Here is a 27,713-nt window from a genome sequence, read left to right as displayed (position 1 = left end):
TTAGCAAGGTAATCTTAGGATCTCCCTTACTTTGTGTTTGATATAGTTTGACTTAGAAACAGTGTTCTTAAACAGTGTTCTTAAATTAGAAATAAGTGTTTGAAATACTATGTTTTTCTCAAATGGGTTAGTGTATGGAACTATGATAGATTTCAAGTTGCTGAGGTGTGGTATTACTGGATGAAGTAGAAGGAAACTTGCTCTATCATAGGATTATTACCACTCCAAGGAGTTGTTAGGATTGATAATTTTTATCAAGATAATGAAGTGATGTAGCTAGAAAGTTAAAATTGAGGCTATTTTTAAATTTAAGCTCCTTTTTTTGGGGTGGTGAGGGGGTTGAATGCCATTTTAAAGAAGTAACTATGAAAATACAGAAGTTGACAAACTGCATACTGAAATCATGTAGTTGACAAGTGTGTTTAATTAAGTAAGATGATTTTTGTCTTGAACCTCCATGTTTGTATTCCAGTTGCCCTTGTATTTTTTTTATTACTAAACTCACATAGGACACTAAAGTAGAATTCTCCATTGTGTTAGGTGTGTGGGGCTTAATATGAGATGTGTGCACAACTTCTAGAACTATGTACTAAAGTAATTATTTCATTGTTGGAAGGTTCAGGTTTCCTGGTCTCTCATCTCTCTTCTTTGTGAATATCAAACTGAAGTAGATGGTGTAGTATTAGTGCTTTACTCCTCTGGTTGATTTAAAGTTATTTTGGCTTTTTTTCATGTATTACTGTAGTGCTGAGTGAAAAATCTTTACGAAACTGGATTGGGATTTCTGTTTGTTTAGCTGTCTTTTGCCAGAAAAATCAGTCCCTCATACTAACCTCCCAGCTTTGGCTATAAGATCAATGGATGGGTGATGACAGACTGCATTCTACTGGGACATGTATTCTATTATGTGCCCCTCAGCACCCACATGCTCCCTTTTCTGGAGCTTTCTCATACACTTTCCTTCTCTTTGTTTCACCCAGTATTGCAATAGTGCCCCCTCTCTTATATCCCTTTCTTAAAATAATAAAATAGCCCAACACCTTCTTTCCTTTTGCTTTAGTTAAGCCACCAGGTTATGTGCCCGTGATCCACGTAGTTGCTAAAGAGAAGAGATCTGAGCTTAGTTAGTACATGCAAGCCTCCTGACCCTTCTGGTGCATACATTTATATCTTGTATGTACTTCAGACTTTGTGTTCGTATTCTTCCTAACCTAAGGGATCAAGCAATTCAATCTTGCTCAGGCCATGGATAGGACTGCAAAACTGATTTTAGGTGTTGTATAGACTTAGAGGTAGAGAGAAACACTGGTAAGAAAATAGTAATTTTAGTTACAATATATTAGTAGTGCTTAATTAAATTATCTGGTCCTATTAAAAATAATTTGTCCAGCAGTTCTCTTTGTAGTTAATTTACTTTCTTCTTCTACTTTTCCCCTCCTTCTCCCAACTCCATGCCTGGAATGTTAACATAGGACTTAAGTTTTCTAACTGACAGATTTATTTTTTTTTATTGCTCTTAATGGCTTCCAAGTGTCAGCTTTGACTAGAGTATACTTACTGTCTCCTTTCAACCCTCAGTAATTGTGCTGATTTGCATGCAGTGAGCAATCCCCATATTTTTGTTTCAGTTGTTCCCACCTAGATGCTCTGTCCTTTTTACATGGTATATTCCCTTAAGTATTCAGCCCAGCAACTGCCCAGCTATGTTGGGCATACTGCTCAGTGAAAATTTTACTAAATTTTTTTGTACTTATCTTCTGTTCTCTCATTAGCAGGAGCAGAACTAAGCGCAGTGTAAAGAGATGTTTCTGTATTTATGTTTAAATTACAGACTGTTGTAATAGGACATTGTTTCATAGCATGGAAGGAGATCTTACTGAGGCATCCCACGCCTTCTCTGAAGGCTATTTCAGGAGGTGGATGGTTGAGTTTTTTGTTGGGTTTGTTTGTTTGTTTGTTTTTGAGGTTTTGTTTTGGGTTGGGTTTTTTTGTTTAGTTTTTTTTTTTTGATTGGTTTGTTGATTTTTGGCACACTTTTAGTTCTTGTACTCCCTTGTAAAAATGCCTTTACAAAGGCAGGACAGAAGTGTCTGTATGTATTCTATGGGTGAATCTTTGCAGTGTGTTATTCACACTTAATTCCATAATGTACATGCTACCTTCTTTATTCAATTGTTAGGAAATCTGCTTATTAATTGAATCAGAAGACATCTGGTTTTGATAGTGATCCATGTTTTAAAAAATCTTTCAGTTGACCACATATGTGGTCTATCAAGTGGTATTCATTCATTCTCTGGAAGCAAACATTTCCAGTGAAGTTCCGCCTACATGTCCATTGCCCAGACTCAGCATCTACTTCCGTTGTCTAGTCTACAATTATTAGAGGTTGATGATAGCTAGAACTGTGAAGAATTATTTTTTTTTTCCTGTTACATGAATAGTTTGGTTTCTAAGTGTTTCTGTATTTGCTGAAGATGGACATCTGCAAACTTTCCTCTACATGCCTTTTGACTTCATACTAGCCAGTTGATTGGTAGTTTCAGTATTTCACTGGGGCATTGATGGCTGAACTTCCATTTTGTAGACTTGTTGCAATAAGATTTAATTTCCTTTTCTGTATTAAGTAGAGAAGTGAGAATTTATTTCTTACTGGGATCTAAAGGATATTGCAACACAATAGGAATACATAGTTAGAAATGTTACTTGGAAAGCAAGCTGTATATTGAACAGACTGTACTAATTTTTTAATTAATAAAATAACTTTCCTCTAAAAACAAAAATCAAACACCCCTCCTCCCCAAAAGACCCAAACCAACCAACTCACAAACAAAAAAACCCAACACAAACACTATCAAGACAAATCAAACTCAAATTTGTTTCCTTCTTGGAGTATTTCAGGGTAGGAAGATGTTTACTGTGTTGTACTGTGTAGCAGTATTGGATATTTTTTTCTGTATTTGTATTTCAGTTCTGCAGTTTCCACAAAGCTGCTTTTCTCCAGGAGACTTAGAATTTTTATGTTAATGTGTGCTCTTTTCCCAGTTACTGCACACTGTCACTGGGGTTCTGTAGAGTTCAATGGAAATAATGCCTGTCTTGTTTAGCTTAAGCACAATATGCTACTATAGTAGTTTCACTCAACTTTTTTCTATGTGCAAAGCAGCTTGCAGGGTGCATTGAATTTTGTCTCATTCGAATGTAGAGTCATTGTATATGTAGGAACAATTAATTGTATATCAGTACATTGCGTTCAATTTTTGTGTGTTTGTTTAAAAATGTGCTTTTTTCGAACTTAAAAATGTTGCCACTATCTGCTTTAAAAAATTACCATTTATTAAGATTTATTAAAAATTTAGACATTCAACAAATACTCCTTTGAGTTATAACTTGTTTGAGAAACAAATATGAAAAGAACTTTTGCATTGAGATACATTGTCCTGCCTTAATTGGGTGCATTCTTTGTCACATAGTGACAAAGAATGAGGTACTTAATGCCTTCTTTGTCTTTAATAGTTTTTAATAATAAGACCAATTGTTCTTCAGGTACACAGCTCCTTGAGCTTGAAGACAGAGACAGGGAGCAGAATGAAGCCCCTGTAATCCAAGGGGAAATGGTCAGCAACCTGCTACTCCACTTGGTCACCTACAAGTTTATGGGGTTGGATGGGATCCATCCAAGGGTGCTGAGGACTCAGGTGCTCACCAAGCCATTTTCTGTCATTGACCATGGTGCAATGACTTCTAAATTTCTCCCTTGAGTGGTTCCTGCATACAACAAGGTCACATTTTATTTGCACTTGATCCGACACTAAGTCCATTCGTATAGGAGAGACACTTTCATCTGAATTGGGGGGTGGGGTCAAACTGGGGAAATGGGGAAGGGTCAGTGTTTTACCTGAGAAATCTGACTACAGATTTACTTTTAATTTTCTGCAAAGACTAACAAATTGATCTGCTACCTCTCATTATGACTAATTCTGTTAGTTCTATCTAGCTGGCACTTTTGGGCAAGGAATAATATTTAGCTTAGTTTCAAATACTTTAGGATTTCCACATTGAATATTAGAATGGAAGAACTGATTGGCTCATGAGTTGATAGGCCTTTGGTTCTTTCATGAAGAGTTTTATTAGTAAGCATAGAGACCCATTTGCTTTTAATCTGTGGAAGAATTGCTTTAACTGGAACAGTAAGTCTAGTCTCTACTATTAAAAGGTATTTTTGAAGTGTCTTAGCAAGAAGAAACTAATTCCAGTTAGTATATGACTCCTTTTATGCAACACAGTCTTCCAGGAAGATGTGACAAAATAATATGGCATTCCCATTTCATATTCAAAATGAATTGTTGTATTCATGAAGTACTTTGATCAAGAACAGGTATTTCAGTTATTCTCTTGATAGAAGTCTTAGTTTTTTTTTTTCTTCATACATGTTCTATTTGTTTGAATTATTTTGTGACTTTGATATGCATTTTTGAGGTTTATAAATACTAATCTCAATGTTTAAACTCATGTATTAACTGAACACTTTCCAAGTAGCTTAAATCAGTTTATGAAGTGTTTAATGATTAGTTTTTTAAAGGAAAGTATAAATATTTCTATCATATTTCCTCTAAAATAATAGCTGAAAAGTGAAATAGATTATTAAAAAAATATTCTAGTTTTAAAAAGTGTGATATAGTAGCACAAAGGCTACTATATATTTTCCTTTTTTCCATATTCTGTTCTTGTTTTGGTTTATCTATTCTAAAAATATGTAATTCATCATCTTTTAAGATTTTATTTGTTTACATACTTTTGTAATTGACAAAGGGTTAATGACAGTGTTCTCTGAAGGGCTTTGTTCCTTGGAATCCTCTCTAGGCTATTGTTTGAAGTAGATAATTTGCTGACTTTAAGAACATATTGAAGTACATATTTGTTTTGACTTGATTTTGACGGGAGGTGGAGGGATGGATTAGCACCCAGGAGCAACACATGCTATTAACTGTTGATTGTAGGTATATACCCTTCTTATTCAAAGGAAAAGAAGCATTTAAATAATCATACAGCATAGTGGACATTTTAAAAAATCCCATAGCTTCTCTACTCTCCTGGAAAGGATAAAGGCAACCAAGGTAACTGATACTAGTAATGTTGTACAGTGTCTCATCTGACTGTCTTGGATACTAAAAAGATGTATCTTGGGAAAAAAGAAAGGACTGATGAATGATACTTTAGGAAGATGCTAATGAGAAGGAAAAATATTGAGATAAAGGAAGTGACAGTAGAGGAACAGCAGTGAAATTAAAGAAAACAAAACATTCAGTGCAGAAATGACTAGTAAAACTAAAGAATTAAATGGAAGTATTTCTAGATAAGGAGGCTATAGCAAAGACATACTTTTAAAGTCAGCTGAACTTCAAGGCTGTGTTGGAAAGCTGGACTTTTGTCAGAGTGCTAGACCTTGGAAAGGACAAGGAAAAGGATATTTATAAAAGAGGAAGAAACGGGCTCGGGTGAAGACAATGATATAGGATGTTTTTTTCCTTCCATGATGTTATAGGAGTCTGAACTTGCCAGGAAGAGACAGATCACTTCTTGATAACAGGTTATTTTGAACAAGGAGTTGGATTAATTCTGAGTTTTTCAGGATGGTTTTCGGCATCATGGACAGAAACCAATTGATTTGGGTGGAAAACAGATAGCATGAATGTGTGGGAGCTTTTGACTGGTGATTAGCAAGCTTTTGCCATCTCTGTAGATGCTTGGAAATAAGATAAATGGTTGATGACAACCATTACCATCCTAACTTTGCCTGGCATCTTAATTTACCTTATTGGCCTGTTTACATTCTGAATAGCTATGCTTGAGTAAGAATTAGCTGTGAATACTCTCATTCCAGACCAAAGGGTGTCATGGTCCTAACACAGATTCGTTGTCTGATTTGTGCTCCTTGAAAAGAAGATGATATACATATAGATTGAGATGGAAAAATGTTGCATGAATTTGGTATGATTTGTTGAATACATGGATTCTAGTGTATGGAAATAGAGAAAAGAGGAAGTGAAGAAGCACACTGGAATATAGATGGTAACCACATCATGAGAGGCAAAGAATTCCTGGCATATGGGGCAAATATGGCATGCAGATGCACACCATTACTTTTATAGAAAGTTAACAAATCCTTGAATGGAAGGAAAAGTATACCCGTGCTATTTATTTTGTAAATATAAATATGCATAACAAAATCTTCCCAGTGAAATGTGGACAGTCTGGTTAATGATTTGATGATATGCTGAAAGAGCTATTCATGAGACTTTGGCACTGGTTGTTTTTTTTTTTTTTTCCAAGACTTGACATTTTGGATAGAAAATCAGAGTGAATTCCTGAGTAAGAGTAATAGGAAAAACAATACTGAAACTGTGCAACTTAATTTTAAGCGGAATGACATGGTTCCTTAAAACGTAATTTTACTGAATGTCCCCCACACTCCCATTCTAAGAGCAGTCTGCTACAATTTACTAATTTAAATTTGTTTCACTGCCTGTGTAGGTCTCATGTAATGAAGCCTTCTGAAGTAAAAGTAGCCTTTTAATTTTTCTAAATATGGTTTTAGATGATTACTTAGCAAGTTTATACCCCTCTGTTTTGGCCCAGATTGCTGCCGAAGCTTTTTATTTTAATATAGTTCTCTAGCTAAGGGAAAGGAGGGGAAGTCTTTCTTCATATAAAATCAAAACTGTTGACCAGAAATTTAGTCTGCATTTTCAGAAAGCTGTTTATCATCTAGGAAGAAGAGGTGTTTTTCCTCATAGATACCACAGTCTGAAAAAATATTATTTTATCTATATTAAAATATTAAAATATTCTCGAGTCTATAGAGTTTCTGTTTAATTCAGTTTAAGCCTATAAAGCAGAGTTCAGAGTATTTAAAAAACAAGATGGGAGGGAAATTGTGATTTTATTTAAGTTTAAAGATGGTACAACAGTTTGCAAAAATTTTTTTCTCAAAATTGTTTTTAACATGGGCTTACAGACTAATGGGAGTATCGATGCATTTGTATGCAAAAGCATTTTTTTTTATGCACACACTTGAGGAATGCAACCTTGAACCTGCACTAAGATTTGCTCCTATGGAATGTGTCTGGAAGACATTGAAAGAACTGAAATATACACTTGATAGAAACAGAAGTATTTATCAAAATTCTTAGTATCTTTGGGCTTGGTCTATTATTGTTGTTTTGAGGGAGTTTTTAGAGTAAAAAATAGTATATCACCACTGATGCTTAGTAAGTCCCAGACTATTTTGATTTTATTGCCTTTGGCATTGCAAAAGACTACTGATCATACTTCATTCAAGACAGAAGAAATTCACATGAGCTTACTCTATGGATAGTTCAGTGCATCTTTAATTGCCTTGGTTGGTTGGTAGGTTTTTTAATTCTCATGTACATTTATTGGTTTTAGAAAAGCTAGCCTAGCGGATTCTGTAGAACATTATTTAAAATCACATTATGAATTGCCCTAGGTAAGGATATTTTTATTAAAGGGTCATACATAATGTTGACATGAATAGCTGAGACCTTTTGTAAGCAATTTATAATTGTTGACAAATATGCAGTCAGAGTTATAAAGGTTATCTGGGTAATAAAGAAAATAAGATTTATTTGATAATGTCCTGAATTTTGGGGTAAAAGAACCTGTTGATTTTACTGATAAGTAGTTGAGTATGTATGGGGAACGAGAAGGAATGCCATTTATGTTGTTTATATGTCAAATGTGTAGCTTCTCTTAAAATCTGAGCCTTTTAAGAGTCAGAAACACAGCAAATGTGATTGTTGCTTTCTAAATTTGGATTTTGAAATAAATCTCTGGTTTCTATAATGCAAATAAGCTGCAAAAAAAGAGGGAGATAGGCACTGACAGCAAGTAAAAACACAGTTCCAGAAATGTGCGGTCTGTATGAATGATATACAGTTTGTTGGCTGACCCAAAACTTTGTGCTAAATCAAAGCCAATAATGAAATTCAGAGGCAGATTTTTTACAATGCCTACGCTGCATTACTATGCCTGTGTGCGAACACTTTGGATATGTTAATTATACCCTCCTATTTGAACGTTTTCATTTACATAAGGAGTAGAACTTGATAAATCAAATATAAAATTCAGTGTCTGATTTATTGGATGGGGTGTTATGTAATCAGAATTTTAAAAGCAAAAGTTAAAACAAAATTGGCCCTATAAAAGCAAACCATTCCAGATGAATACAAATTTATAATTAACATTCCCCATGCCTCCCAAAAGTGGACCACAGTCCATCACGACCCCAGTCATGATGATGACTCTGATGACTTTGTCTGGAAAATTCATATATCTGACAAAAAGTCTTCTTTCCAGTCTAGAAAAATGAGATCTTGCCTCTCTGACTCAAAGTTTTTGAAAGATGTGTTTCCACACTATATTTTTGAAGACTGCTATTCTTTTTCAGTTTAAAATGTATTTATATAGCTTATTTTCTCAGCAAGACAACTCCAGAAAGTTCTCTGATGTGTGCTTTAACCTAGTAAACTAAAGGAAAACTGTAGAGCAATGATTATGCTATCTTATTTTTTGCAGTGGTTTTGGTTGTTAGGGTTTTTTTGACGTCTTTTTTTTTTTATATGTATTTGGGGGGTAGCAGAAGGAAGTGTTCCATAAAGCTTTAACAAAATTATTTTCAATTACAACCCTCCTAAGTCTCATTGATAACAAGGTTTTTAGCCTAACAACAATTTGATTCTAGATAATATATCAAATGATCACTGAACAGATGGCTGTGACTTTTTATTGCTATCAAGTGGTGCCAAATTTGAGTGGACTGATGAAAAATGAAGAACAATATTCTACTAACAACTCTCCCACTCCTGCTACTGTTCTTCTGTTTGTGTCTAGAATTATGTGAAAAGGTTTTATTCATCAGAAAAGAACTCTTACTCTACAAAGCTGTAGAATAACCAGCCTAGAGGCTGACTGCTTCAGAGAGACTCTTGTTTGCCTGAGTTTTATTGTTCAGGGCCAAGTGGTCCACACATGTGCTTAGAAATGTCAGGTGGGCACAAGTTACCAAATTCTTAATGTATTTTGTTAATATGAAATCTATTTTCCAGATTATGCTGTAAAATTAAGAATAAAATAGTTTTTATGTAGTAACACTGTATGAATTCAGTGTATTATGGTCACCATATATTTCAACGTATTTTCTTTCTATTTGGAATTCTTGCTCTTTTGATTTAGAGAAGAAGGATAAAAAAAGTGAAATTTCTGTTCTCAAAATATAGCTTTTAAAAAAGATCTTGATGCACAGTGATATGAAATGATATCTTATAGCTCTAAAGAGATGCAGAAGTACCTGAGGAGTTACTTGCTGACATCTGAAACTGCAGATCCCCCGTCAGCTTGAAGCTAAGATTCTGAAAACTCGCCAGTAATATTATCAGTTTATGCTACCTCACAATTCATGCCAGCTGATAAAGAACCAAGGTCGAACTGAAACAATTTCCATAAAAGACAATGAAGAGAAATGGTCATGTTTCCTTTTTCTTTAAAACTTATTTTACTTTAATCAACCACTTCATTAATATGAAAAATAATTCAGAAGTGTAATATATCCATTCTACTGCCAGATGACATGGCATAAAACTTATTTCCTGTTTCATTTTCTTGAAAACACAAGATAGAGAAACAAAGCTAGTATTTCCAATTTTTTCCGTAAAATGTGCTTCTGTACCACCTTCTTAGTATGTAGTTAGAGATCTCTTCTATGCTAGAATGTTTTGAGTTTTGAATGTTCTCTCTGTTGTCATAGGCAGTGTATTTAGGTTTTTTTCATTGTTGTGAACTTTTGTGATGGGAGAAGTTATTCAGATACTTCTCCTTTTACTTTAACAATAAAGCAGACTTAAGGCATTTTTTTCCTTTAGAGATGAATTAATTTGGTCTTCTAAGACTGTATTTATCCACTTTGTGGTTCCCTCTTTGCCCAGAGGTTGCAAGGTGTTAGAAAAAGCGATGTTAGCTGCAGCAGCTCATTCTCTATAGAGTGTGTAGGTGAATGTCTACAGTTACCTTTAATAATCACAGACTGTTTTTATCCACCCTGGAGGAATGTGGCTGGTCAAGATGGCACAGAGGAAGGACTTTTAACAGGAGCCACACTCCAAAAAATTTTGAGAAACACTGTGTTCATTATGGTGTTCACTTGGTAAGAACTAGGTGGTAGCCGTATGAGGCTGTAGAACAACCAGCCCCTCAGCTGGCTGTCTCAGAGGTGCTTTTTGCCCGACCTGTATTGTTCAGTGCCAGGTGGTGTTTGGAAATGTCAGGTCAGTGCGATAGGCCCAGCGGAAGGAGGGAAGGCAATCAGCATGTTGCCTTTGTGCCGATCTTCGGGAAACTGTAGCAAGTTTGACGAATCTCTGGATGACACTGGATATATGCGTTTGTGATTTGCGTGGTCACATGGAGAACCCTCTGCTGTCACAGGCCTACAGCTGTAAGGCCTCTCTGTAGAAATTCTCCAGAGCATCACCCAGATAGTGTTTTTCTGAAACAGTATTTTTTCCCTAAGGAAACTGGACAATTTACTTTATGTGAGCCTTTCTAATAGATAGACTCCAATAGAAATTGGAGTCCTGTGGTAGACAAACTTGAATATCATCATAGTGTTATTACAGGAAAACTCCCAAAGACAATGCACATATCTTTGATATTGGGTGGGAAATACAATAATAAGTATGAACAAAAGGTATATTTAGCAAAGTCTCTGAAATCTTATTTTAATGGTTGCAGTTTTCTCTCAAATTTCTATGTACAACAGGAAATGGGATAAAATAGTGTGTGTAACAAAATATTGTAATCTTGTAGGCACTGAGTATTAATGTCATATCCAGATGTTCCCTGGTACTCCAAGTTTTATGCAGTTGATGGATCTTTGAGAGGTTGTCTGAAAAACATATTCTTGTACATATGGTTATAATGCAAAAATCTGATTATTTTGAGCCAGCGAGGTCTGCTGCAGGTAAATATATGGAGACCTGTTGAATGACATACCTGTTTCTCATGAACATGAGCAGAATGAATGTTCAACCTTTTATCAGTTATTATTTAGAGTCCTTACATTTCCTTACTGAAACCACTCTGGAATGCCTGTTTCCACTGGGTAATAAGTCTTATGATAATTTGTCAAAACAGAAGATTTTTGGAATGAAATAGGGAGTTTGTTTCTCAAACTCAAGCTGTTGTGTACCCGTGACTAAAATCCATGCCCCCACCTTTGACTGTCTCTTCCAATGATGGATGTATTGGGTGTGTCTTTTGCTTTAGGGAGGCTCTTTCTTTCTACTTCAAAAAATTTGATGCCCTTAAAAGCTGTATGCATTGGAGTATTTCTTATGGGAGTAGCATTAGTATTGTTCTAGTACTAAGTGGTTTGCTATTTGGAAGAATTTGGTGATCTCTGGAGATGATGTCCAATGTATGGGTTTGTAAGCTCATATCATAGAATCCGAGTAAGTGCTTAGGACAATGCAAATAGTCTGACATCACCAATGTGAACATGGCAGGCTTAATCTGTCCTCCTCCCTGAGGCAGCATTTTTACTATCAAACACAGTTATAATAGAAGCATGTGAAAGAACTTCTTGTTCTGGCTAAAAATGGCTTTGTATATTTCAAAGGCTCTCTTGAGTACTGTGTCAGCATCGGAAACCTACTTCGTGGAATAGGCAACCTCAGCTGTTTAATAGATGTATTGTTTTATCTTTTCACTGAGTGGATGAAAAAGCTTTATTTTGGGCCTCACTGTACTAGACTTATGAAAAGTGGAATTGCCTCATGAATTTTTGTGACGTATTGACTCAGAAAAGTCAAAGCTTGCAACTTGTTCTCTCTTCCTGAACAATATCTCCTCTTGCAGTACTTGACTCCTTAGTCAACTTCAGTGCAGCTTCTGAACCTGCTTCCAAATTTCTACCTTGGAGTGTGAAATCACAATCAAAATCTTAGCACATCTCTACTTTCCTTTCAACTTTTAATTAAAAACCATTTCTTCAGATAGCCAGGGAGGTGCCAACTCCAGTATTCCTATTATTTTTTCAGAATAATCAAAAGCAGTTGTATGCACTATGTTGAAACTTATGCACATATCCCAAAAACATTTGAGATAATTTCTCTAGAAAATACAGAGCTACTGCATTCAGTTAGAAGTTTATCTAAACATGTTTTTCAATTAGAAATCTCCCTCTATTCATGAAGCTTTAAATTTTTGAAGATTGGTAAGTAAGAAAATGATGTTACTTAATTATTTCTAATTTTTGATCACATGATTCCATCTGTAGCAATTTGTTATATGTTGTAAGGACGAAAATTCTTACAGTGTGACTTTTTTCTTTAAATGAAATTGACATTTTGTAGTATTATGTGGGTCGTTCGTTGTGATTTTTTTTCCCCTGGTTTTCCCTAGACCTGCTCTTGGGCAGAGTGCTTTTCAATTGCAATTTCAATAACCGTTTGTGTGCTGAGCTAGAATTTTAACAGAAAAGATAGTTTCTGATGTCAGTAATTCTGGGAAAAGGTAGAATATGTTATTTTCTTTGTTTTAAAATAATACAATACTCTTTTAAATCACTGAGTTGCTTTATGTGTCTGCCAGTATTTTATAAGAACTACATGACAGACTTAGCATTTTTAGTATTTGTATATGTATATTAAGAACATGAAGGTAAAAAATTTGACTTGAAATGAAGCACATGTAATATGTTCCTTTCTCAATATACAATATTTCCCTTTCTGTATAGACTTCTGTTAGTTGGTTTACAGATGCTGTATTTCTCTTTCGGTGTTATCCCAATTCAAATACACTTGGTTGTCCTTTTCCTTGTCTTTGAATGATTTGAATGTGGTGCACAGGTCCAATCTTTATTTTTCTAAGCTTTACCTCTGACAGTGACTTCATACACTTTTTGTTTACCAACTGGATTATCATAGTATTTAACATCCTGTACAGTGGGGTCCTTGTATGAGGATACTGTTCCAACAGGACAAAGGAATAGTCCCGGACTTGTCTATTATGCAATTTAAATGAGAATACATGCATTCAATCAGGGAGGGGCAATTCAAGAATCAGCAGACTTTTGACAATTTCTGAGCCTGTAGACAGTACTGTTTCTACTGAGGTTTCAGAGGTTGTCCAGCTTGCTTGAGAAGACCACTAAAAATTGCTTTTTTGTTGGTTTTGAGTGGAACTTGCTTCAATGCAATGTTTCTGTATTATAACTGTAAATGATTCATCTTTACCCTTTCAGAATAATTCATGCTTTGTCTAATCTGAACTTCCTTCCTGAATAGGTTCTACTGGCTGAGGAAAAAGTACATGCCATGCAAACAGATTTTTGCTCCATTCTTTTTAGGATCTTGATCTACACTGAATATATAAAGTATTATAAAAAATTTATTTGTGTTTATCTGCTGACTGATATTTCATACTGATATGTGTGAATCTTGTTTATGACATATCTGTGTCATTATGGGTTGAAGACTCTTCAGTCTCAAAGATGAAACTAGAATTAAAATTCTGCATTATCAGTACTTTACGGATAAATCTATTTATGAGGAGACTGTAATTAATATGAAGTGTTGGGGCACAGACATAAGTACATATAAATTCTTTAAGGTGGGGAAATATCTTAGAATCATCCAGTCTGACATACTATGTAAAATATGTTCTGGATGTCTTTTTAGTCTCCATGTAGAGAACAGATTACTTAATACTCAGTAAACTGGGTTCTTTTTTGTTATTCTTGCCCATTGATACCTAGATTCTTGAACAGAAAGAATGAAAGGAGAAAAAGACAGTTTAGATTCTGTTTTGTTTTTTTTTTTAAATTTTCACTGATACCAGAACTTGACTGACAGGTATATAATTTCTATTTGCAATTATTGGAGGCTTTCAAAAAATGGCATCTGTTAATAATGATAATCTACGAGGAATTTGGTGTCTTCCCCCTGTGTGCTCCCTCCCCTTGGGATAGTAAGTGGTCAGAGCTTTTATTCAACCCTTCTCTGAAAAAATTCTTTGGTCTAAGACTTCAATGTTAAAATTTTTCCTTTTTACCTCATTAATTGCATTATGTTGTAGGCGTTACTGTATTTTAAGTTTCATCATTTCAGTTAAAAATAACTGAACTGAATTGGAAGAATGCAAATGAAAGATTCGCAGTGTGTGTGTCAGTGGTAGTTTTGCTATTGATTTCACTTTACTACTTTACATGGTTTGACCTGAATAAGATATAACTTCTGTTCCAGTTTCATAGTTAAACTCTGCATAGGCTGCATAATTGTGCTGTTTATAATAGACCTGTAAGAATAGGAGGATATCCAGTTTGTTCTGGAAATCAAATTAGCCTTAATGCATCTTGGTGTCAAAAGTTGTGCTAGTGGAACAATAGAATATTGGTATAAATATTCTAAGAAAATTAAGTGCTAAAACAATCACAAATTTATCAAACTTATTTTTCAGTAACAGAAGGTTATTTCTAACAGAAAGTTTAAAATCAATGACAGTAAGGTTAGAGTCAATAATAGCTCTGTATAAAACACTGATATTCACTGAGAGATAACCTAGGTTGCTTGATGAAAACCTTAGTGTCTTTTAATTAAACAAAGCATGAATCGAGATACAATATGTAGGACCAAATATTCAGGAAAAGTAATAGAAGATAGGTTAAAGAGAAGCTGCTGGAACTTTGTGATAGATATTTTTTGGTATTCTTTGGTATAATGAGATACACTTTCTTGGTGTATCTTTTGTGATTCTTTTTCACTGAATGGATGTAGGATATTTTAAAAAACCCAAATCAACTCATAGTATTGAGAATTGTTTTTAGCAGTTGAAAGGTATCATATATGTTTTCTCTGGAAAAGCCAAGATGACAGGTGGGGGATCTTGACCGTAAGTTAAAGAAGTCTAGCATTTTTAAGGGGTCTGTTTAATGTTCTATCTTACACATTTATTCTTGTAGATGGTCATGAGATTTTTCTCAGCCTATTAATGAAGGAGAACAGTTATGATTGGTGGGATCTCTCAAAAATAAAACACTTTTCATTGAACAGCACTGAACAGATGTGGAATTCAAAGTTCTGTTGCATCAGTCTCAATATTTATGTGCATAAATATTTTCTTTGTTGAAGAAGGGAACTGTGTTTTAAGAACAGAGTATGTTATTTCTTTTTTACCCTAAATCTTGCACCAGTCCAAAACTAGTGCAATTCCACTTTTTTATAAGAAATGTGATGGTCATACCACTGAGAATCATGTGGGCTGTTGTCATTCTTAGCTATGGCTTCTTCCCCCCCACTCCACATGATTGTAGGTGGATACATTTCTGTAACTATGCTATTTCAACAAAGGATTCTTTGCAGTTTTTACGCTGATATTACTCTCATGAGCAGAGACTGTAAATGTAAAGAAATACAGCATAGCTAAGGAAATGTGCCACAAATATTCACTACACAGGAGCTCATCTATAATTCCATTTGTCAAATGAGGGTCTTCCTATCCTTCTTCTGCCTTTTGTCTATGTCTGCATATTATTCAAGTATGTGAAATATGCATATGAGAATTAACTATTTATAATATACTAGTTATAGCTTTAGTTGTAAATTTGATGTATAATAATTCAAAACATTTTTCATGAGCTGTGCTCATAATTTGTTCATTGTATTATTTCCAATCCATTTTCCACAGCTGCAATCTGAACAAGTGCCTCAATTATAGTTAGTGTTATTCTTTAATATTCACTGAGCCTCATGGAAAACTTTGAAAGAAATATTCTATTTAAAGACAATTATGCTTAAATATCATGGTTTTCTAAATACATTTGCATGAAAAAATCCCGCCAAAACCATGAAGAACTCATTTTTCTCTTTCATACTACTATCTGCAGTATTAATTATCCCATGTGACATCATAATCAACTGTCATATGATATTACAGTTTAGTGTGACCAGAATTTTCTGACTTGAACACACAAGTAAGTAGCATTGCTTGAAAACCAGACATAGCTCTCACTTTGCTTCTGAAAATTGGATAGTTCTTATTTAGGAATCATTAAGAAATAATAGTTATATTAAAAATATGTAAATCTAAAAACATTTGCTAATGTAGTATGTTTTTAGAAATTTGCATTAAAAAAACCTTTTTTTGCATTATTTTATAATTTTTTGTAATTTTTCAAAAATTACTTTTTTTCTGGTGGCAACCTTATTTTTAGGAAATAATACCTGGTGACAGATTTGTTAAGTGAGTTATCTAGTCCAGAACTTGTAAAAATACAGGCAGCTTAGAAACCATGTTCATTTCTCTTTTGCACACTTTTTTTTCATTGCACTTTCAAGTATGCACCGGAAGGCAAAATTTTCTTGCAGACTTTAGATTCTCGTGAAGTAGCCATTGTGCAACTGCTACTCTGCTACTATACTGGCCAAATACATAACCTACTATGTGTTTCTTCGACGAGTGGAAACTCACTGGAGTGAGCACGCAGAAAATGCTGTGTAGAATCCATTGAATGCAAATTAAATGTCTCATCTTCAGCTTTTGGCATATTATTCCAGCCTATACTCCTACTTTATCAAATTGCACTTCCCATTTTTTAAGATTAGTAGAGCTTGAGAGTCATGGTTTATGGAATTGTCATCTTGATAAATAGTAGAGATTAATGCTTTCATCCAAATTATGCATTCTTTTTAGGATGATAACATTACATAATAATAGGGGCAGATTTCCAAAGTCTTGATCAACAAAATGATCACAGAAAGACTTCTTAAATAATTCATTTCCATCTATCAAGGCTGACATGAGGCAACGTTACCAAACAACCTCCTTTTGACAGGATAGTCCAATAGTACAGTTCTTATTCATTGCTTTGCTACTGGCACAGGAACATTTGTGGGCAAGTATCCAGGTCCCCAGGAAACTTGGAATCATTCCATGTTAAAGAACTGTAACTGTAGCTAACAAACCAGCTGCTGTATTGAGCTCAGAAGGAAGGCTTTGTAGCTGTGTGGAAGGAACTTAAGTTATTTGCATAACATCCAGCAGTCTTAGTGGGAAGGATTGGCAGGAGCACAACAGCAGGGTAGGCATCCAGCTTTTCTTTTTCGACCTTATCTGTCGCTGATTCCATTCTTCAGTGCTAGGATGAGATGAAAAGAGAAGGAAGTGAAGAGCTTGACCAAGAGAGCTGTACAGGTCTGAAGAGAAGGATACTCATGATCATATTGGCAGCATTCTTTGAGAAAGTAATAGTTTATTACCTTCAGTAAACAAAATTTGTTGTATAATAAATAGTATCAACATCTGTAGGGCAATATTTGTGAGTTGGTAAATTCTTACTATGGAGAGAGAAAAATCTTAACAGCAAATACAGGAGAATATAGTGCTATCCATAAGCATAAGTCAGCTGTCAGACAGAACATGCTGTTGTACCGAGTTAACAGAATTTACCGAAATGGTCAGTCATATTAAAAATAGGAGTTATTCAATTAGACCAACTCTAGATTAAGAAAAAGAAATAACAGTATATCTTAAATATACTGCATCACTTCTTCAAGCATTAGTTTTTCCAATAAGATATTAATCTACAGTTCCAAACAGGCATTTCTTTGGTCTTCTGTCACCCCAGCTTTACACTGTAAAGAAAACAAATTCTCTCTTTAAATACTGTCTTTTGCAATGTACCTTTTTTTTAAAATACTCAGGCCATGCTTCCTCTAGTACTTAAGCTGCCACCACCAAAGAAAAAGGAGTCTTGCTTTCCTGTGGCCATCAGGCTCTCTCCTTGCCTTCCACAAATACAGCTGTTTGTGAGGCCAAACAGTGAATCACATTGTGGATTTGAATGCAAAATAAAGGGGGTGGTAGTCTCACTCTTCCCTTCTGCCTTCCACCACCTCATCTCCAATTTAATTTCAACCTGCATTATGTTCCTGATCCAATTCACTACTTTTGCACAAATGCTTATCACAGAAAAAGGGTTAAGAGAAGAAAAGAATTAAATTTTTGCAGGATAGCCTTTTCTTACCTTATATGTATTTTTTTATTCTGTAAGAGATTATTTTTTATTTAAAAATGCATAAACTAATGACTTCCATGAATAGTTTTTCTGTAGGAAAGGACAGAAAGACTATAAGACATATTTCACTGTAATTTCAAAGAAAATTGAGTCAACCTTCAATAAGAAGTTAAATTTCTTTCCCAGTGTGTGAAATTGAACTTTGTGTGTTCTCACTCTTTTATATACTTGCAGAAACAGAAAAGATGATTCTGGAATAGCTTAATTTTCCTTCAGAGTTTCTATTTAGCAAAGGTTTCTCACACTTCTATGATTGTATAAAGAACAATCTAAGAGATGATTAAAAAGCTGTCAGCTGTTCATGTTAATGTGTATCACACAGAAATTACTTGTATATCACCTTTGTAATATTTCTTGTGCTCCAAAAATGTTAAGCATATTGACGTATCTGAGAGGAGTCCTACAAAAAAGTCTTTGGGTTATTGGGGGAAGAACAGCTGGACATGATTGAGCAATGTGCACTTGCAGCCCAGAAAGCCAGTTGTATCCTGGGTGCGTCAAAAACAGCATGGCTGGCAGGTTGATGGAGGGGATTCTGCCCCTCTACTCTCTACTCTGATGAGACCCCACCTGGAGTGCTACATCCAGCTCTGGGGCCCCAGCACGAGAAGGACAAGACCTGTTGGAGCAAGTCCAGAGGAGGGCCATGAAGATGATCAGAGGGGTGGAACACCTTCTGTGAGGAAAGGCTGAGAGAGCTGGGGTTGTTCAGCTTGGAGAAGAGAAGGCTCCAGGGAAACCTAATTGTGGCCTCCCTACAAGAGAGCCAAGAGGGACTTCATACAGGACATATAGCGACTAGATGAGGGATAACAATTTTAAACTCAAAGAGGGTAGGTTTAGAGCACCATCCCATGCCAGGTTGGTTGGAACTAGATGATCTAAGATCCCCTTCCAACCCGAACTGTTCTATGATTCTATGACCAACATTTTTCTTTTTGTGTTGTATTTGCATATTAAAAAATCCTATATGCCACTTTTCAAATGTTTCTCTGAACATGTAGGTTGTTTAAACAATCTTTTGGACTCCCGTAAGGAACCCAAAACATTATTTTAATTGTCTTCATTGACCATCAGGGAATTCGTATGTAATGAAAGTAAGGTGCAATGCTGTATTGTTATTGTCACCAATTACTACCAGTCACATACAAACCATATCAGCATGATACTACTGTAAGTCTAAAATGTTTATTAACCCATTACTGTAGAAGACTGCTAAAGGTTTCTGTACCAAACACGACTTTGTGTTGACTTCTGACAAGCAGAAGAAGATAAGCTGTCACATTTTAATTTATTATTATCCCTTTGCCCATCGTCCACCTTCTATTTCAGGCTAATTTGTCTTTTTCTTAATCTCTGGTAAATGCATATTAGTTTTATTTGCAGCATCTTAAAAGACCATTATGTTGGCATTTTTGTTCAAGGGAAAAAAAAATCTGTAAAAGAAGTACATAACATTCTGTCTTGATTCTTATTTTAGTCTGCTTTTATGCAACAGATTAAAGGATGGGCTCTGTCTGCAAATGAATCTTCACAACATGAGTCATGGACATTCTTAAGACCATTAAAGCCATTGAAGAATATTTTTATATCCTAACAGTTCCGATTTTGTTATCAAAATGTGACTTGTCAATAGAGCTACTGTCTTTTCTTATTTGTGGAAGAAAACAGACACATTCTTTAGCACAATAACCAGAGGAGTATAGTATAACAGAAACAACTGTAACTGTTTTACACAACTAAATAATAGTTTGCACTTCAAAGAAAGGAATGTGAGTAAATCTCCCTTTGGGAAGAGAGAGGGGGGAAAGAAATGAAGTACATTAACTCACTGATTTCATCATAGTGGAGGAATTACTTCTCTTTAAAATGTTGTTTTCAATGGGACAAAACACATTTCTCTGTCTAAGGTCCTATCTGCTTTATATGTTTTACTTATATTTTGTACCAGTCTTGCCCCAACACTCCTGTGTGTATTAGCCATTTTCAAGAAAACTTGGATAAAAGTGTCTTAAATGTTATGTAAACAAACCCCAGTGGTTAGACAAAGAATAGGTTTCTAAGTTGCTGTCAGTATTGCAGGAATGCAGAGAGAATTGTCTGTGACTGTTCTGCTTGGCAAAACATGCTGTGTTATTCAGTGTGCGTGTACTGGTGTGTCCATGAGAGATGCAGGTTCAAACTGCTCACATCCTGTGGAATCCCACGGAAAACTGTGATTATTGCATTTGTTGGGTTTTAAGGAATCAGAGGATAGAAAAAGGTACAAAACACGTCTCATTAGTTTCATCCAGTTTCATGGGCCGTTATGTATATACGAGTAACATTGGAGCTTACTGTTATGGACTGTAAACATTTTAATATATTTTCTTTTTTCTTTTCCTTTTGTTTTTTTTTATGAACAGATATAAGAAATTTGCCTGGATTAATACTGAACTGAATGCATCTGAACTGAAGGAAATATTTTGAGATTGCTCTCCTGACAGAAGTTGTGCAAAAATGGTACACTGAGGTTCCTGCTGGCACTTCTGGAAAGACTGGAACTGTATTTTTATATTGTAGTTTATTGGCCCATAAAAGACAATGTAATAACAAATGTAACAGTAAATTTATGCAATAGTAGTGGTTCCCCTCCCACTGACTGGACATGAGTGATCAAAGGTCTTTGCAAGAAGATAAGCACAAAGTAAGCAGAACTTCCTCAAAGTTCAGGGAGTCTTCAAGAAGCATGCAATCTGATGATTATTTCGCTAGAAAACTTAAAGCCTTGAATGGTAGCATGGGTCCTCCTGTGTCTTCAAATGCATCTAGCAAAGCTGAAAATAATCAAGCAAATGGTACACCAGCTGTGCCTAAAATGGGTGTTCGAGCAAGGGTATCTGAATGGCCTCCTAAAAAGGATTGCTCTAAGGAATTGAGTAAAGCTGCTTGGGAAAACAGACCTCCAGCTGGTTACGAAGGTGTTGGCTCAGTACTTCCAAATGGACAAAATGACCAAAGTGATGGACAGCAAGAAGAGCTAGAATTGGAATTTACGGAGGGAAAATATTCAATTGGAGATCTTTTTGTTCATTCCCCTCAAAGGGGACTTCATCCCATAAGGCAAAGAAGCAACAGTGATGTGACAATAAGTGATATTGATGCTGAAGATGTTTTAGACCAAAATGCTGTTAACCCAAATACTGGAGCAGCTCTTCATAGGGAATATGGCAGTACTTCTTCAATTGATAGACAAGGCTTGTCTGGAGAAAATTTTTTTGCAATGCTAAGAGGATATCGAGTGGAAAATTTTGAACATAAAACCCTTGCTCCTTTTGGATTTTCTGAGTTTTTCCACTGTGATCCTACTGTTTCTCCGAGTCTACATGCTGCTGCGCAGATTTCCAGGGGAGAATTTGTCAGGATTTCTGGGTTGGATTATATGGATAGTGCCCTGCTTATTGGTCGAGACAGGGAGAAGTCTTTCAAGAGGAGACTAAAATCAGAAGGGGTAGAAACATCTCTGTTTAGAAAATTGCGAACAGTTAAAAGTGAGCATGAAACTTTCAAGTTTTCATCAGACCTGGATGATAGACTTGACAGAAATGTTCGTTCTTGGAACTGTCAGAAATGTTTTGCACATTATGATGTTCAGAGCGTTTTGTTTAACATAAATGAAGCAATGGCTACCAGAGTAAATGTAGGAAAAAGGAAAAATATAACCACTGGGGCTTCAGCTGCATCACAGACTCAGATGCCAGCAGGCCAGACAGGAAACTGTGAATCTCCTTTGGGAAGCAAAGAGGACCTCAATTCAAAAGAGAATTTAGATGCTGATGAGGGTGATGGGAAAAGCAATGATTTAGTCTTGAGTTGCCCTTACTTCAGGAATGAAACTGGTGGGGAAGGAGACAGACGGATTGCACTTTCTAGGGCAAATTCAGCATCTTTTTCTTCAGGTGAAAGTTGTTCTTTTGAGTCCTCTCTAAGTTCCCATTGCACAAATGCTGGTGTCTCAGTACTGGAAGTACCAAGAGAAAACCAGTCAATTCACAGAGAGAAAGTGAAGCGTTACATCATAGAACACATTGATCTTGGAGCATATTATTACCGCAAGTTCTTCTATGGAAAAGGTAAATTTTTTTAATGCAACTGTTCTGACATAGCAATGCACTAGATTTAAGTTGTTTAGTAAAGATTATTTTTTGGGTTTTTTTCTCTATAGAGAGACTTAAGTATTCCAGAGGATCCTGAAACTCTTTACTAGAATTAAACCTGTGTTCTTGCCCTTTTATAGAGATATTGGACAACCAGTGGGTTATATGGAAAAATTGGGCAATACTTATGTGAGTTCATTAAGTGATTTAAGGAAAGGTTAAAATAGCACGTAAACTGACTCCTCCAAACCAAATTGTCTTGATCAGCAGGAGGAAAAAATGACAGTTGTATCTGGTAAATGCATTGGAAATACTGATACCCAGAATGAAAATCATTATTTCCTGGAAGGTGCTTCCAAAGAAGAAGGTTTTATTATTGAGACTTCTGACTCTCTTCTAGATTCTACTGTCTTCAAGTGTCTTTTGGGGCCTTTCATACTGTATGCATGCATGCATACTCCTTAAACAGAGAGCTTCTGATGCTGTTTAGTTTTTCAGCTTAAAGAAGGATGTTTTATGCCTTTCTACTAGCCTTATACCCTTTTGGTTTAGGATGTGTTCTCACTGCAAAAATGCCAGGATACTCTTCTCAGCAGAGTGATTATCTTGGCTTTAATCGTTATTCAGATAAACTGTTTCCACTTTATGATGGACTTTGACAGTCTGTGTTCAGTACTGCATTTTGAATTGTGTGTGAAATCTCTGGCTTTGTGGGGAGAACCCCAAAATACCTACCTCTGTCCTCTCTGAATCATGAATTACAGCTAGATCTTTTTTGCTGTTATTAAAAGAAAAGAAAAGAAAAGGTCTACTGCTGTTTTTAAAAGACTGTTACAGCCCGAGTCTTCTTGAAATCATACTTCCTCTACTTTCTAACTATATTTGGACATCAGGAAATAAGCAGTGTACTGTACTCCTTCCTTCTGTAACCCTTTACAAGACACTCAAAAGAGGATCCAGTACAGTATTTTTCACAATATGATAGACACTGAGAACATAGTAACTGTAAAAACACTGTTTTTAAAAGGCAAGAAAGAAAAGAATCTGAATCTCTCATGAAAGAGGAAGAAAAAGACCCACAGCTAAGAAAGGAATGGGCAGTAATTTCAGAGGATCAAAAAGCCTTTCAAGCTAGGCAGGTTGTAAAGTATAAGAAAAGTGTCGAGGGAGGGAGAGTGCAAGAGAATGAAGGGAAACTTATAACAGAAGGGTAGCATATTTTTTGAGGGGCAGAGAGAAGAAAGGATTGGCATAGACAGAAATGAAAGGAAGATTGTCAGTGGATAGAGGTGGTGGCAGGATGAGGGGGGAACGGGGGAAGACAATGAAAGAGGATTTATTTGTGAAGTGCTTTTATCTTGGCTGAGTTACAAGTGCTGAAGTGGGGTAGATTTTTTGTGAAGAAAAATCTTGTCATAGAAATTAAAAAAAGGAAATGCAAAGAGTACTCAAAGCCACTTTAAATAATATAGTATAAACAAACCTAATGACCTTTCTGGAAAATTAATGTGAGTGTAATTAGTTTTAATTAATTTCTGTTCTGAAATAGTATCAGAGTTTTATCCCACATAGTATAATACTGGGAAACTTGAATTGTTACTAATTATTCTCTAGGTAGAGTTCTTCAAAAGTAAATACGGTGTGATGTATTTAATATCCAGTAATAAATTGTTACCCTCTCACTTTTACAATGATATATAAGCCATGCCCTGTTGTGCAGTATCTTTCTATAGAGCTATAACAGAAACTACACAAGAGAAACCTGTATCAGATGGCTCTTATGAGACAGATAGTCAGGACAAACATGCTGATGAAACTAAAACCATAATTTTGAATATCTATTATCTTAAGGGATCTCCCTATTACTTCCAACTGAAAATAGTTCTCACCTAAGCAAAGTTTAATTTAATTTAATTTTTTTAGAGGAAATAAACCAGACATTTTGCGTTGGGCACCCAGATGTCTTGCTGCTGTCCTGACCATCCATATAAGAAAAAGTGACATTTATATGCATACTGGGTCTACTTGATGCTCTTCCATGACAGTGAGCTTTCCTAGCTGATTGTTCATTGAATTGTAGATTTAATAGCACAGTTGAATTTAGCAAAATAATTGTGGAAAGATGAAAAAAAAATAGCAATCAATAGTCACTTGTACATAATGCACCAATTTTCTTTGCCTTTAAGAAAATATATATGAAAAAGAAATAACTTTCTGAATATTTGATTTAGTTCACAGTTTTATAATTGGCACTTGTCAGCGTACAAGTTTTATTTCTGTTTTAAGATGCATGGAAGAAACACCCGGGCATGTGTAGCACTAATTATTCCAGTCCCTTTCAAGAAATACGAGATTCAAAATTCAGTGTTTTCTGAAATGAGCTGTGGTTTTATACTGCATATTTATAAGCTTTGTAACTATTGTTAAAATCAAATCCGACATGACTGATGTAAAATATGTTATGTTTATTGAAGATATCTTCTCAGTTTTCAGTTAAGATTTGCAAAAGCTAGAATATATTATTTTATCTTATGGTTTTGATTGTCATTGATTTGTCCTTTTCCCTTGTGCAATTATCCTCATAATACCTCGAGACCTGATTTTTATTACTGTGCTTTTTATTTGAGGGAGGCTTGCAACCATTTTCTAATGTTACTGTGTCTGCTGATATGAAGCTGAAAAAATGTCCTAGAAGAAATGTAAAGGCTTAGCAAACTGGTATTAATTCAGCTTTGTACAAGGAAGACTTTTGTATTGGAACAATATTTTAATATCTCTCTTTAAACAGCTAGAAAACAGCTCTTATTTTCTTCCTTTATCCCCAGTTGATACTTTTAAATCTACAAAAATACATTTAAATGAGCTTTAATGAGTTTGTACTTTATGAAATTTAAAAAACCCGGTGCTTTGAATTAAAAATGTTTTCCCTAAATCCCATAATATCAGTTGCCATGCTATTCTTTGGTTTACTTCAACTTCTTTACTTCCCATTCCTGAAACTGTCTTATCTGTTTTATTTTTAATGCACATAAATAGTGTCCTTGGTTTTGTGTCTTTCATATTGTACAAGAAATTAGCAGGTATCTACCAAGCTTGCATTTTTCGGCTCAGTAATACTCCAGCCAAGGTACCTAGTAACTTTGTAATATCCTTTTCTAGATTTACATCAGAATAGAAGGCTATAGGAATCCTAACTGAGAAGTTTGCCTTTTGTCAAAGCCTGAATTATGCAACTGTGGGAGATTTTATGGCCTTGGAAGTGTTTGACCTCTGAATTTATCTTTCTGTCTCTCCTTCTCTCTGTCTTGTCTGTAAAATCCAGTTCCATTTGATAAATTTTCCCATTAAGGCTCAAACTTTTAATTTAAAAATCCTGAGAAATCCATGACGTATTTATTCATGCAGGTAGAATGCTCCAACTGGGGAAGGAATGTAGCTGGTGAGCATAAGCAAACAATTTCATGTCCATGCCATTTTGATTCCAGGTGTTCCTTCCAAAAAAAAGGATGCTAGTTGTAATGTGCTGCTGCTCATTTTCCTTCTACGAGGAGATGGATTGTAGCCACCAACATACTTTATAGATAGATTTTTGAAAGGCTGCTGGAAACCTAATTTAAACTTCATTTGAGAAATAAGACTGTCATTTATGTAGAGATGACTTCATCTTTTTGTATTCATTCTGAGAGTATAGATAACTCCTTAGTGAAAGACATTCTGCAAAAGACTTCTTTACCTGTTTCTATAAATACATTGTAAAAAACCCCAAAAGTATCAAACTAGCTCAACAATGCTAGCAAAATGTTTTTTAATCCAGATAATCTTTAAGGAGAAATTAGTCTATTACTTCATCACTATTTGAAATATGGGATTATAGCGTGAATTGGATTGGAAGTTGTTTCTGGAGGTCATCCAGTCTAATTCTCTGTTTAAATCTCCCTTTGAACGTGGGTTCTGAATATGTTGCTCAGAACCTATTCCCCTCTAGCTGTCCCTGTAGCTTTTTTACTATCTCTAAGGATGGAGATTTCACAAACTCTTCTGGCAACCTGTTTCTGTGTTGGATTCCTCATGATGAGGGGCTGCATCTTGTCATGGTTGCATCTTGTCCTTTCGTTGTGTACCTTGAAGAAGCCTCTGTTTCTCCATTCTCTATAACCCCCATCAGTTAGTGGGATCCTGCAGTTATTTCCCCCCATTAACCTGCTCTTCTCTAGGCTGCAGAAGTCTGTCTCATTCAGTCTCTCCTGATCTGTTATATGCCCCAGCTCCCTGATTGTCTTGGTAGTTGTCTGCTGCTCTTGTCCCACTCTGTCCAAAATGGGACACTGATTCTTATATGGCCTTGAGAGTGCCAAATACAGTGGTTATAATGTCTTCTCCTGAGCTGCTGGTATGCTCTTGCTGGACACCCCTTTACCTCTGCTGGGGGGTTCTGCTGACTGCTGGGCAGCCTGTTGCTCACAGTCCTTTCTGCAGAGCTGCTCCTGAGGCCATTGGTCCCCAGCCTGTGCTGTTGTATGAGCTTGTTCTGTTCTGCAGACAAGCCTTTGTTGGTCTTCATAAGGTTTTTGTCAGTCTGCTTTTTCAGATTGTCAAAGTGAGGGTTTGCTTTAATATGTGAGGTTGAAAACTTCAGTGGTTTTTGAGTTGTTCCACATGCAGCTCAGATGTCCCAGCTCAGCAGCAGCTGCTGCCTGGGGAAGGGGAGAATGGGAAGTGAAGCACAGACACCCTGCAGCTGTAGGACTCTATCTGTATGGCTTTTCCTTTGCCTGCTTTTGTAAAACAGTGCAAGGTTTATGTATTTCAGTATCTGCCCTGTGCACGTATTACTGCTTTTTTAAAAGCTTCCCAGTTATTCCTCTTCATGTGTGGCACCCAACTGCGGTCCTAACCTCCAATACATGAACTGTTCTCCTTGAGCTTGATCACATAGATAAATGTGTTGAGGATGCACTCCATTCCATCATTTAGATAATGTAAAAAAAACTATTAAACAGTAACAGCTCCAGTATCAAATTTTGATAAATCTTTTAGTAATTGGCCACTAATTGTAATTCATATTACTGATCACAGTCCTTTGAGGCCAACTGTCCAGCCAGTTTCTGTTCACCTTGTAAATTTGCATGTCCAAACCATGTCCTTTAAGTTTAGCTACACAGATAGTATGGGAGACTGTGTGAAAAGCATTGCTAAAGTGCAAGTAGGTGACATTCATTGCTCCTTCCTCATCCATAAAACCAGTCTTGTCATTGTAGAAAACAACTGGATTGGTCATGCATGATTTGCATTTTTTAAATCTTTGCAGGCTGTTTCCAAGCATCTTTTTGTCCTTCATGTGCTTGGAAATGTCTTCCATGAGAATTTGTTCCTTAATCTCCCTGGGAAGTAAAGTTTATGGAGACTGGTCTATGGCTTCCCAGACCCTT

The 27,713-nt window shown here is 35.7% G+C and overlaps 1 protein-coding gene across 4 annotated transcripts in view; it reads left to right on the top strand.

The window, feature by feature from the left end:
• Positions 1–27,713, top strand: part of SIPA1L2 (signal induced proliferation associated 1 like 2) — a 105,860-nt gene that overhangs the window by 8,106 nt on the left and 70,041 nt on the right. For all 4 annotated transcript variants that reach the window (XM_027721365.2, XM_027721364.2, XM_027721363.2 and 1 more), the window contains exon 2: positions 20,554–22,260. In XM_027721365.2, coding sequence (XP_027577166.1) covers positions 20,796–22,260 — 1,465 coding nt within the window. In that variant the 5' untranslated portion in view covers positions 20,554–20,795. The remainder of the gene's footprint in view (positions 1–20,553; positions 22,261–27,713) is intronic.

This window comes from Pipra filicauda, unplaced genomic scaffold (assembly GCF_003945595.2).
Source record: "Pipra filicauda isolate LSUMZ 115617 unplaced genomic scaffold, ASM394559v2 scaffold16_size7369187_pilon, whole genome shotgun sequence".
NCBI lineage: Eukaryota > Metazoa > Chordata > Aves > Passeriformes > Pipridae > Pipra > Pipra filicauda.
The sequence above is the reverse complement of the archived record's forward strand: the minus strand, read 5'-3'. Positions and strand labels throughout refer to the sequence as shown.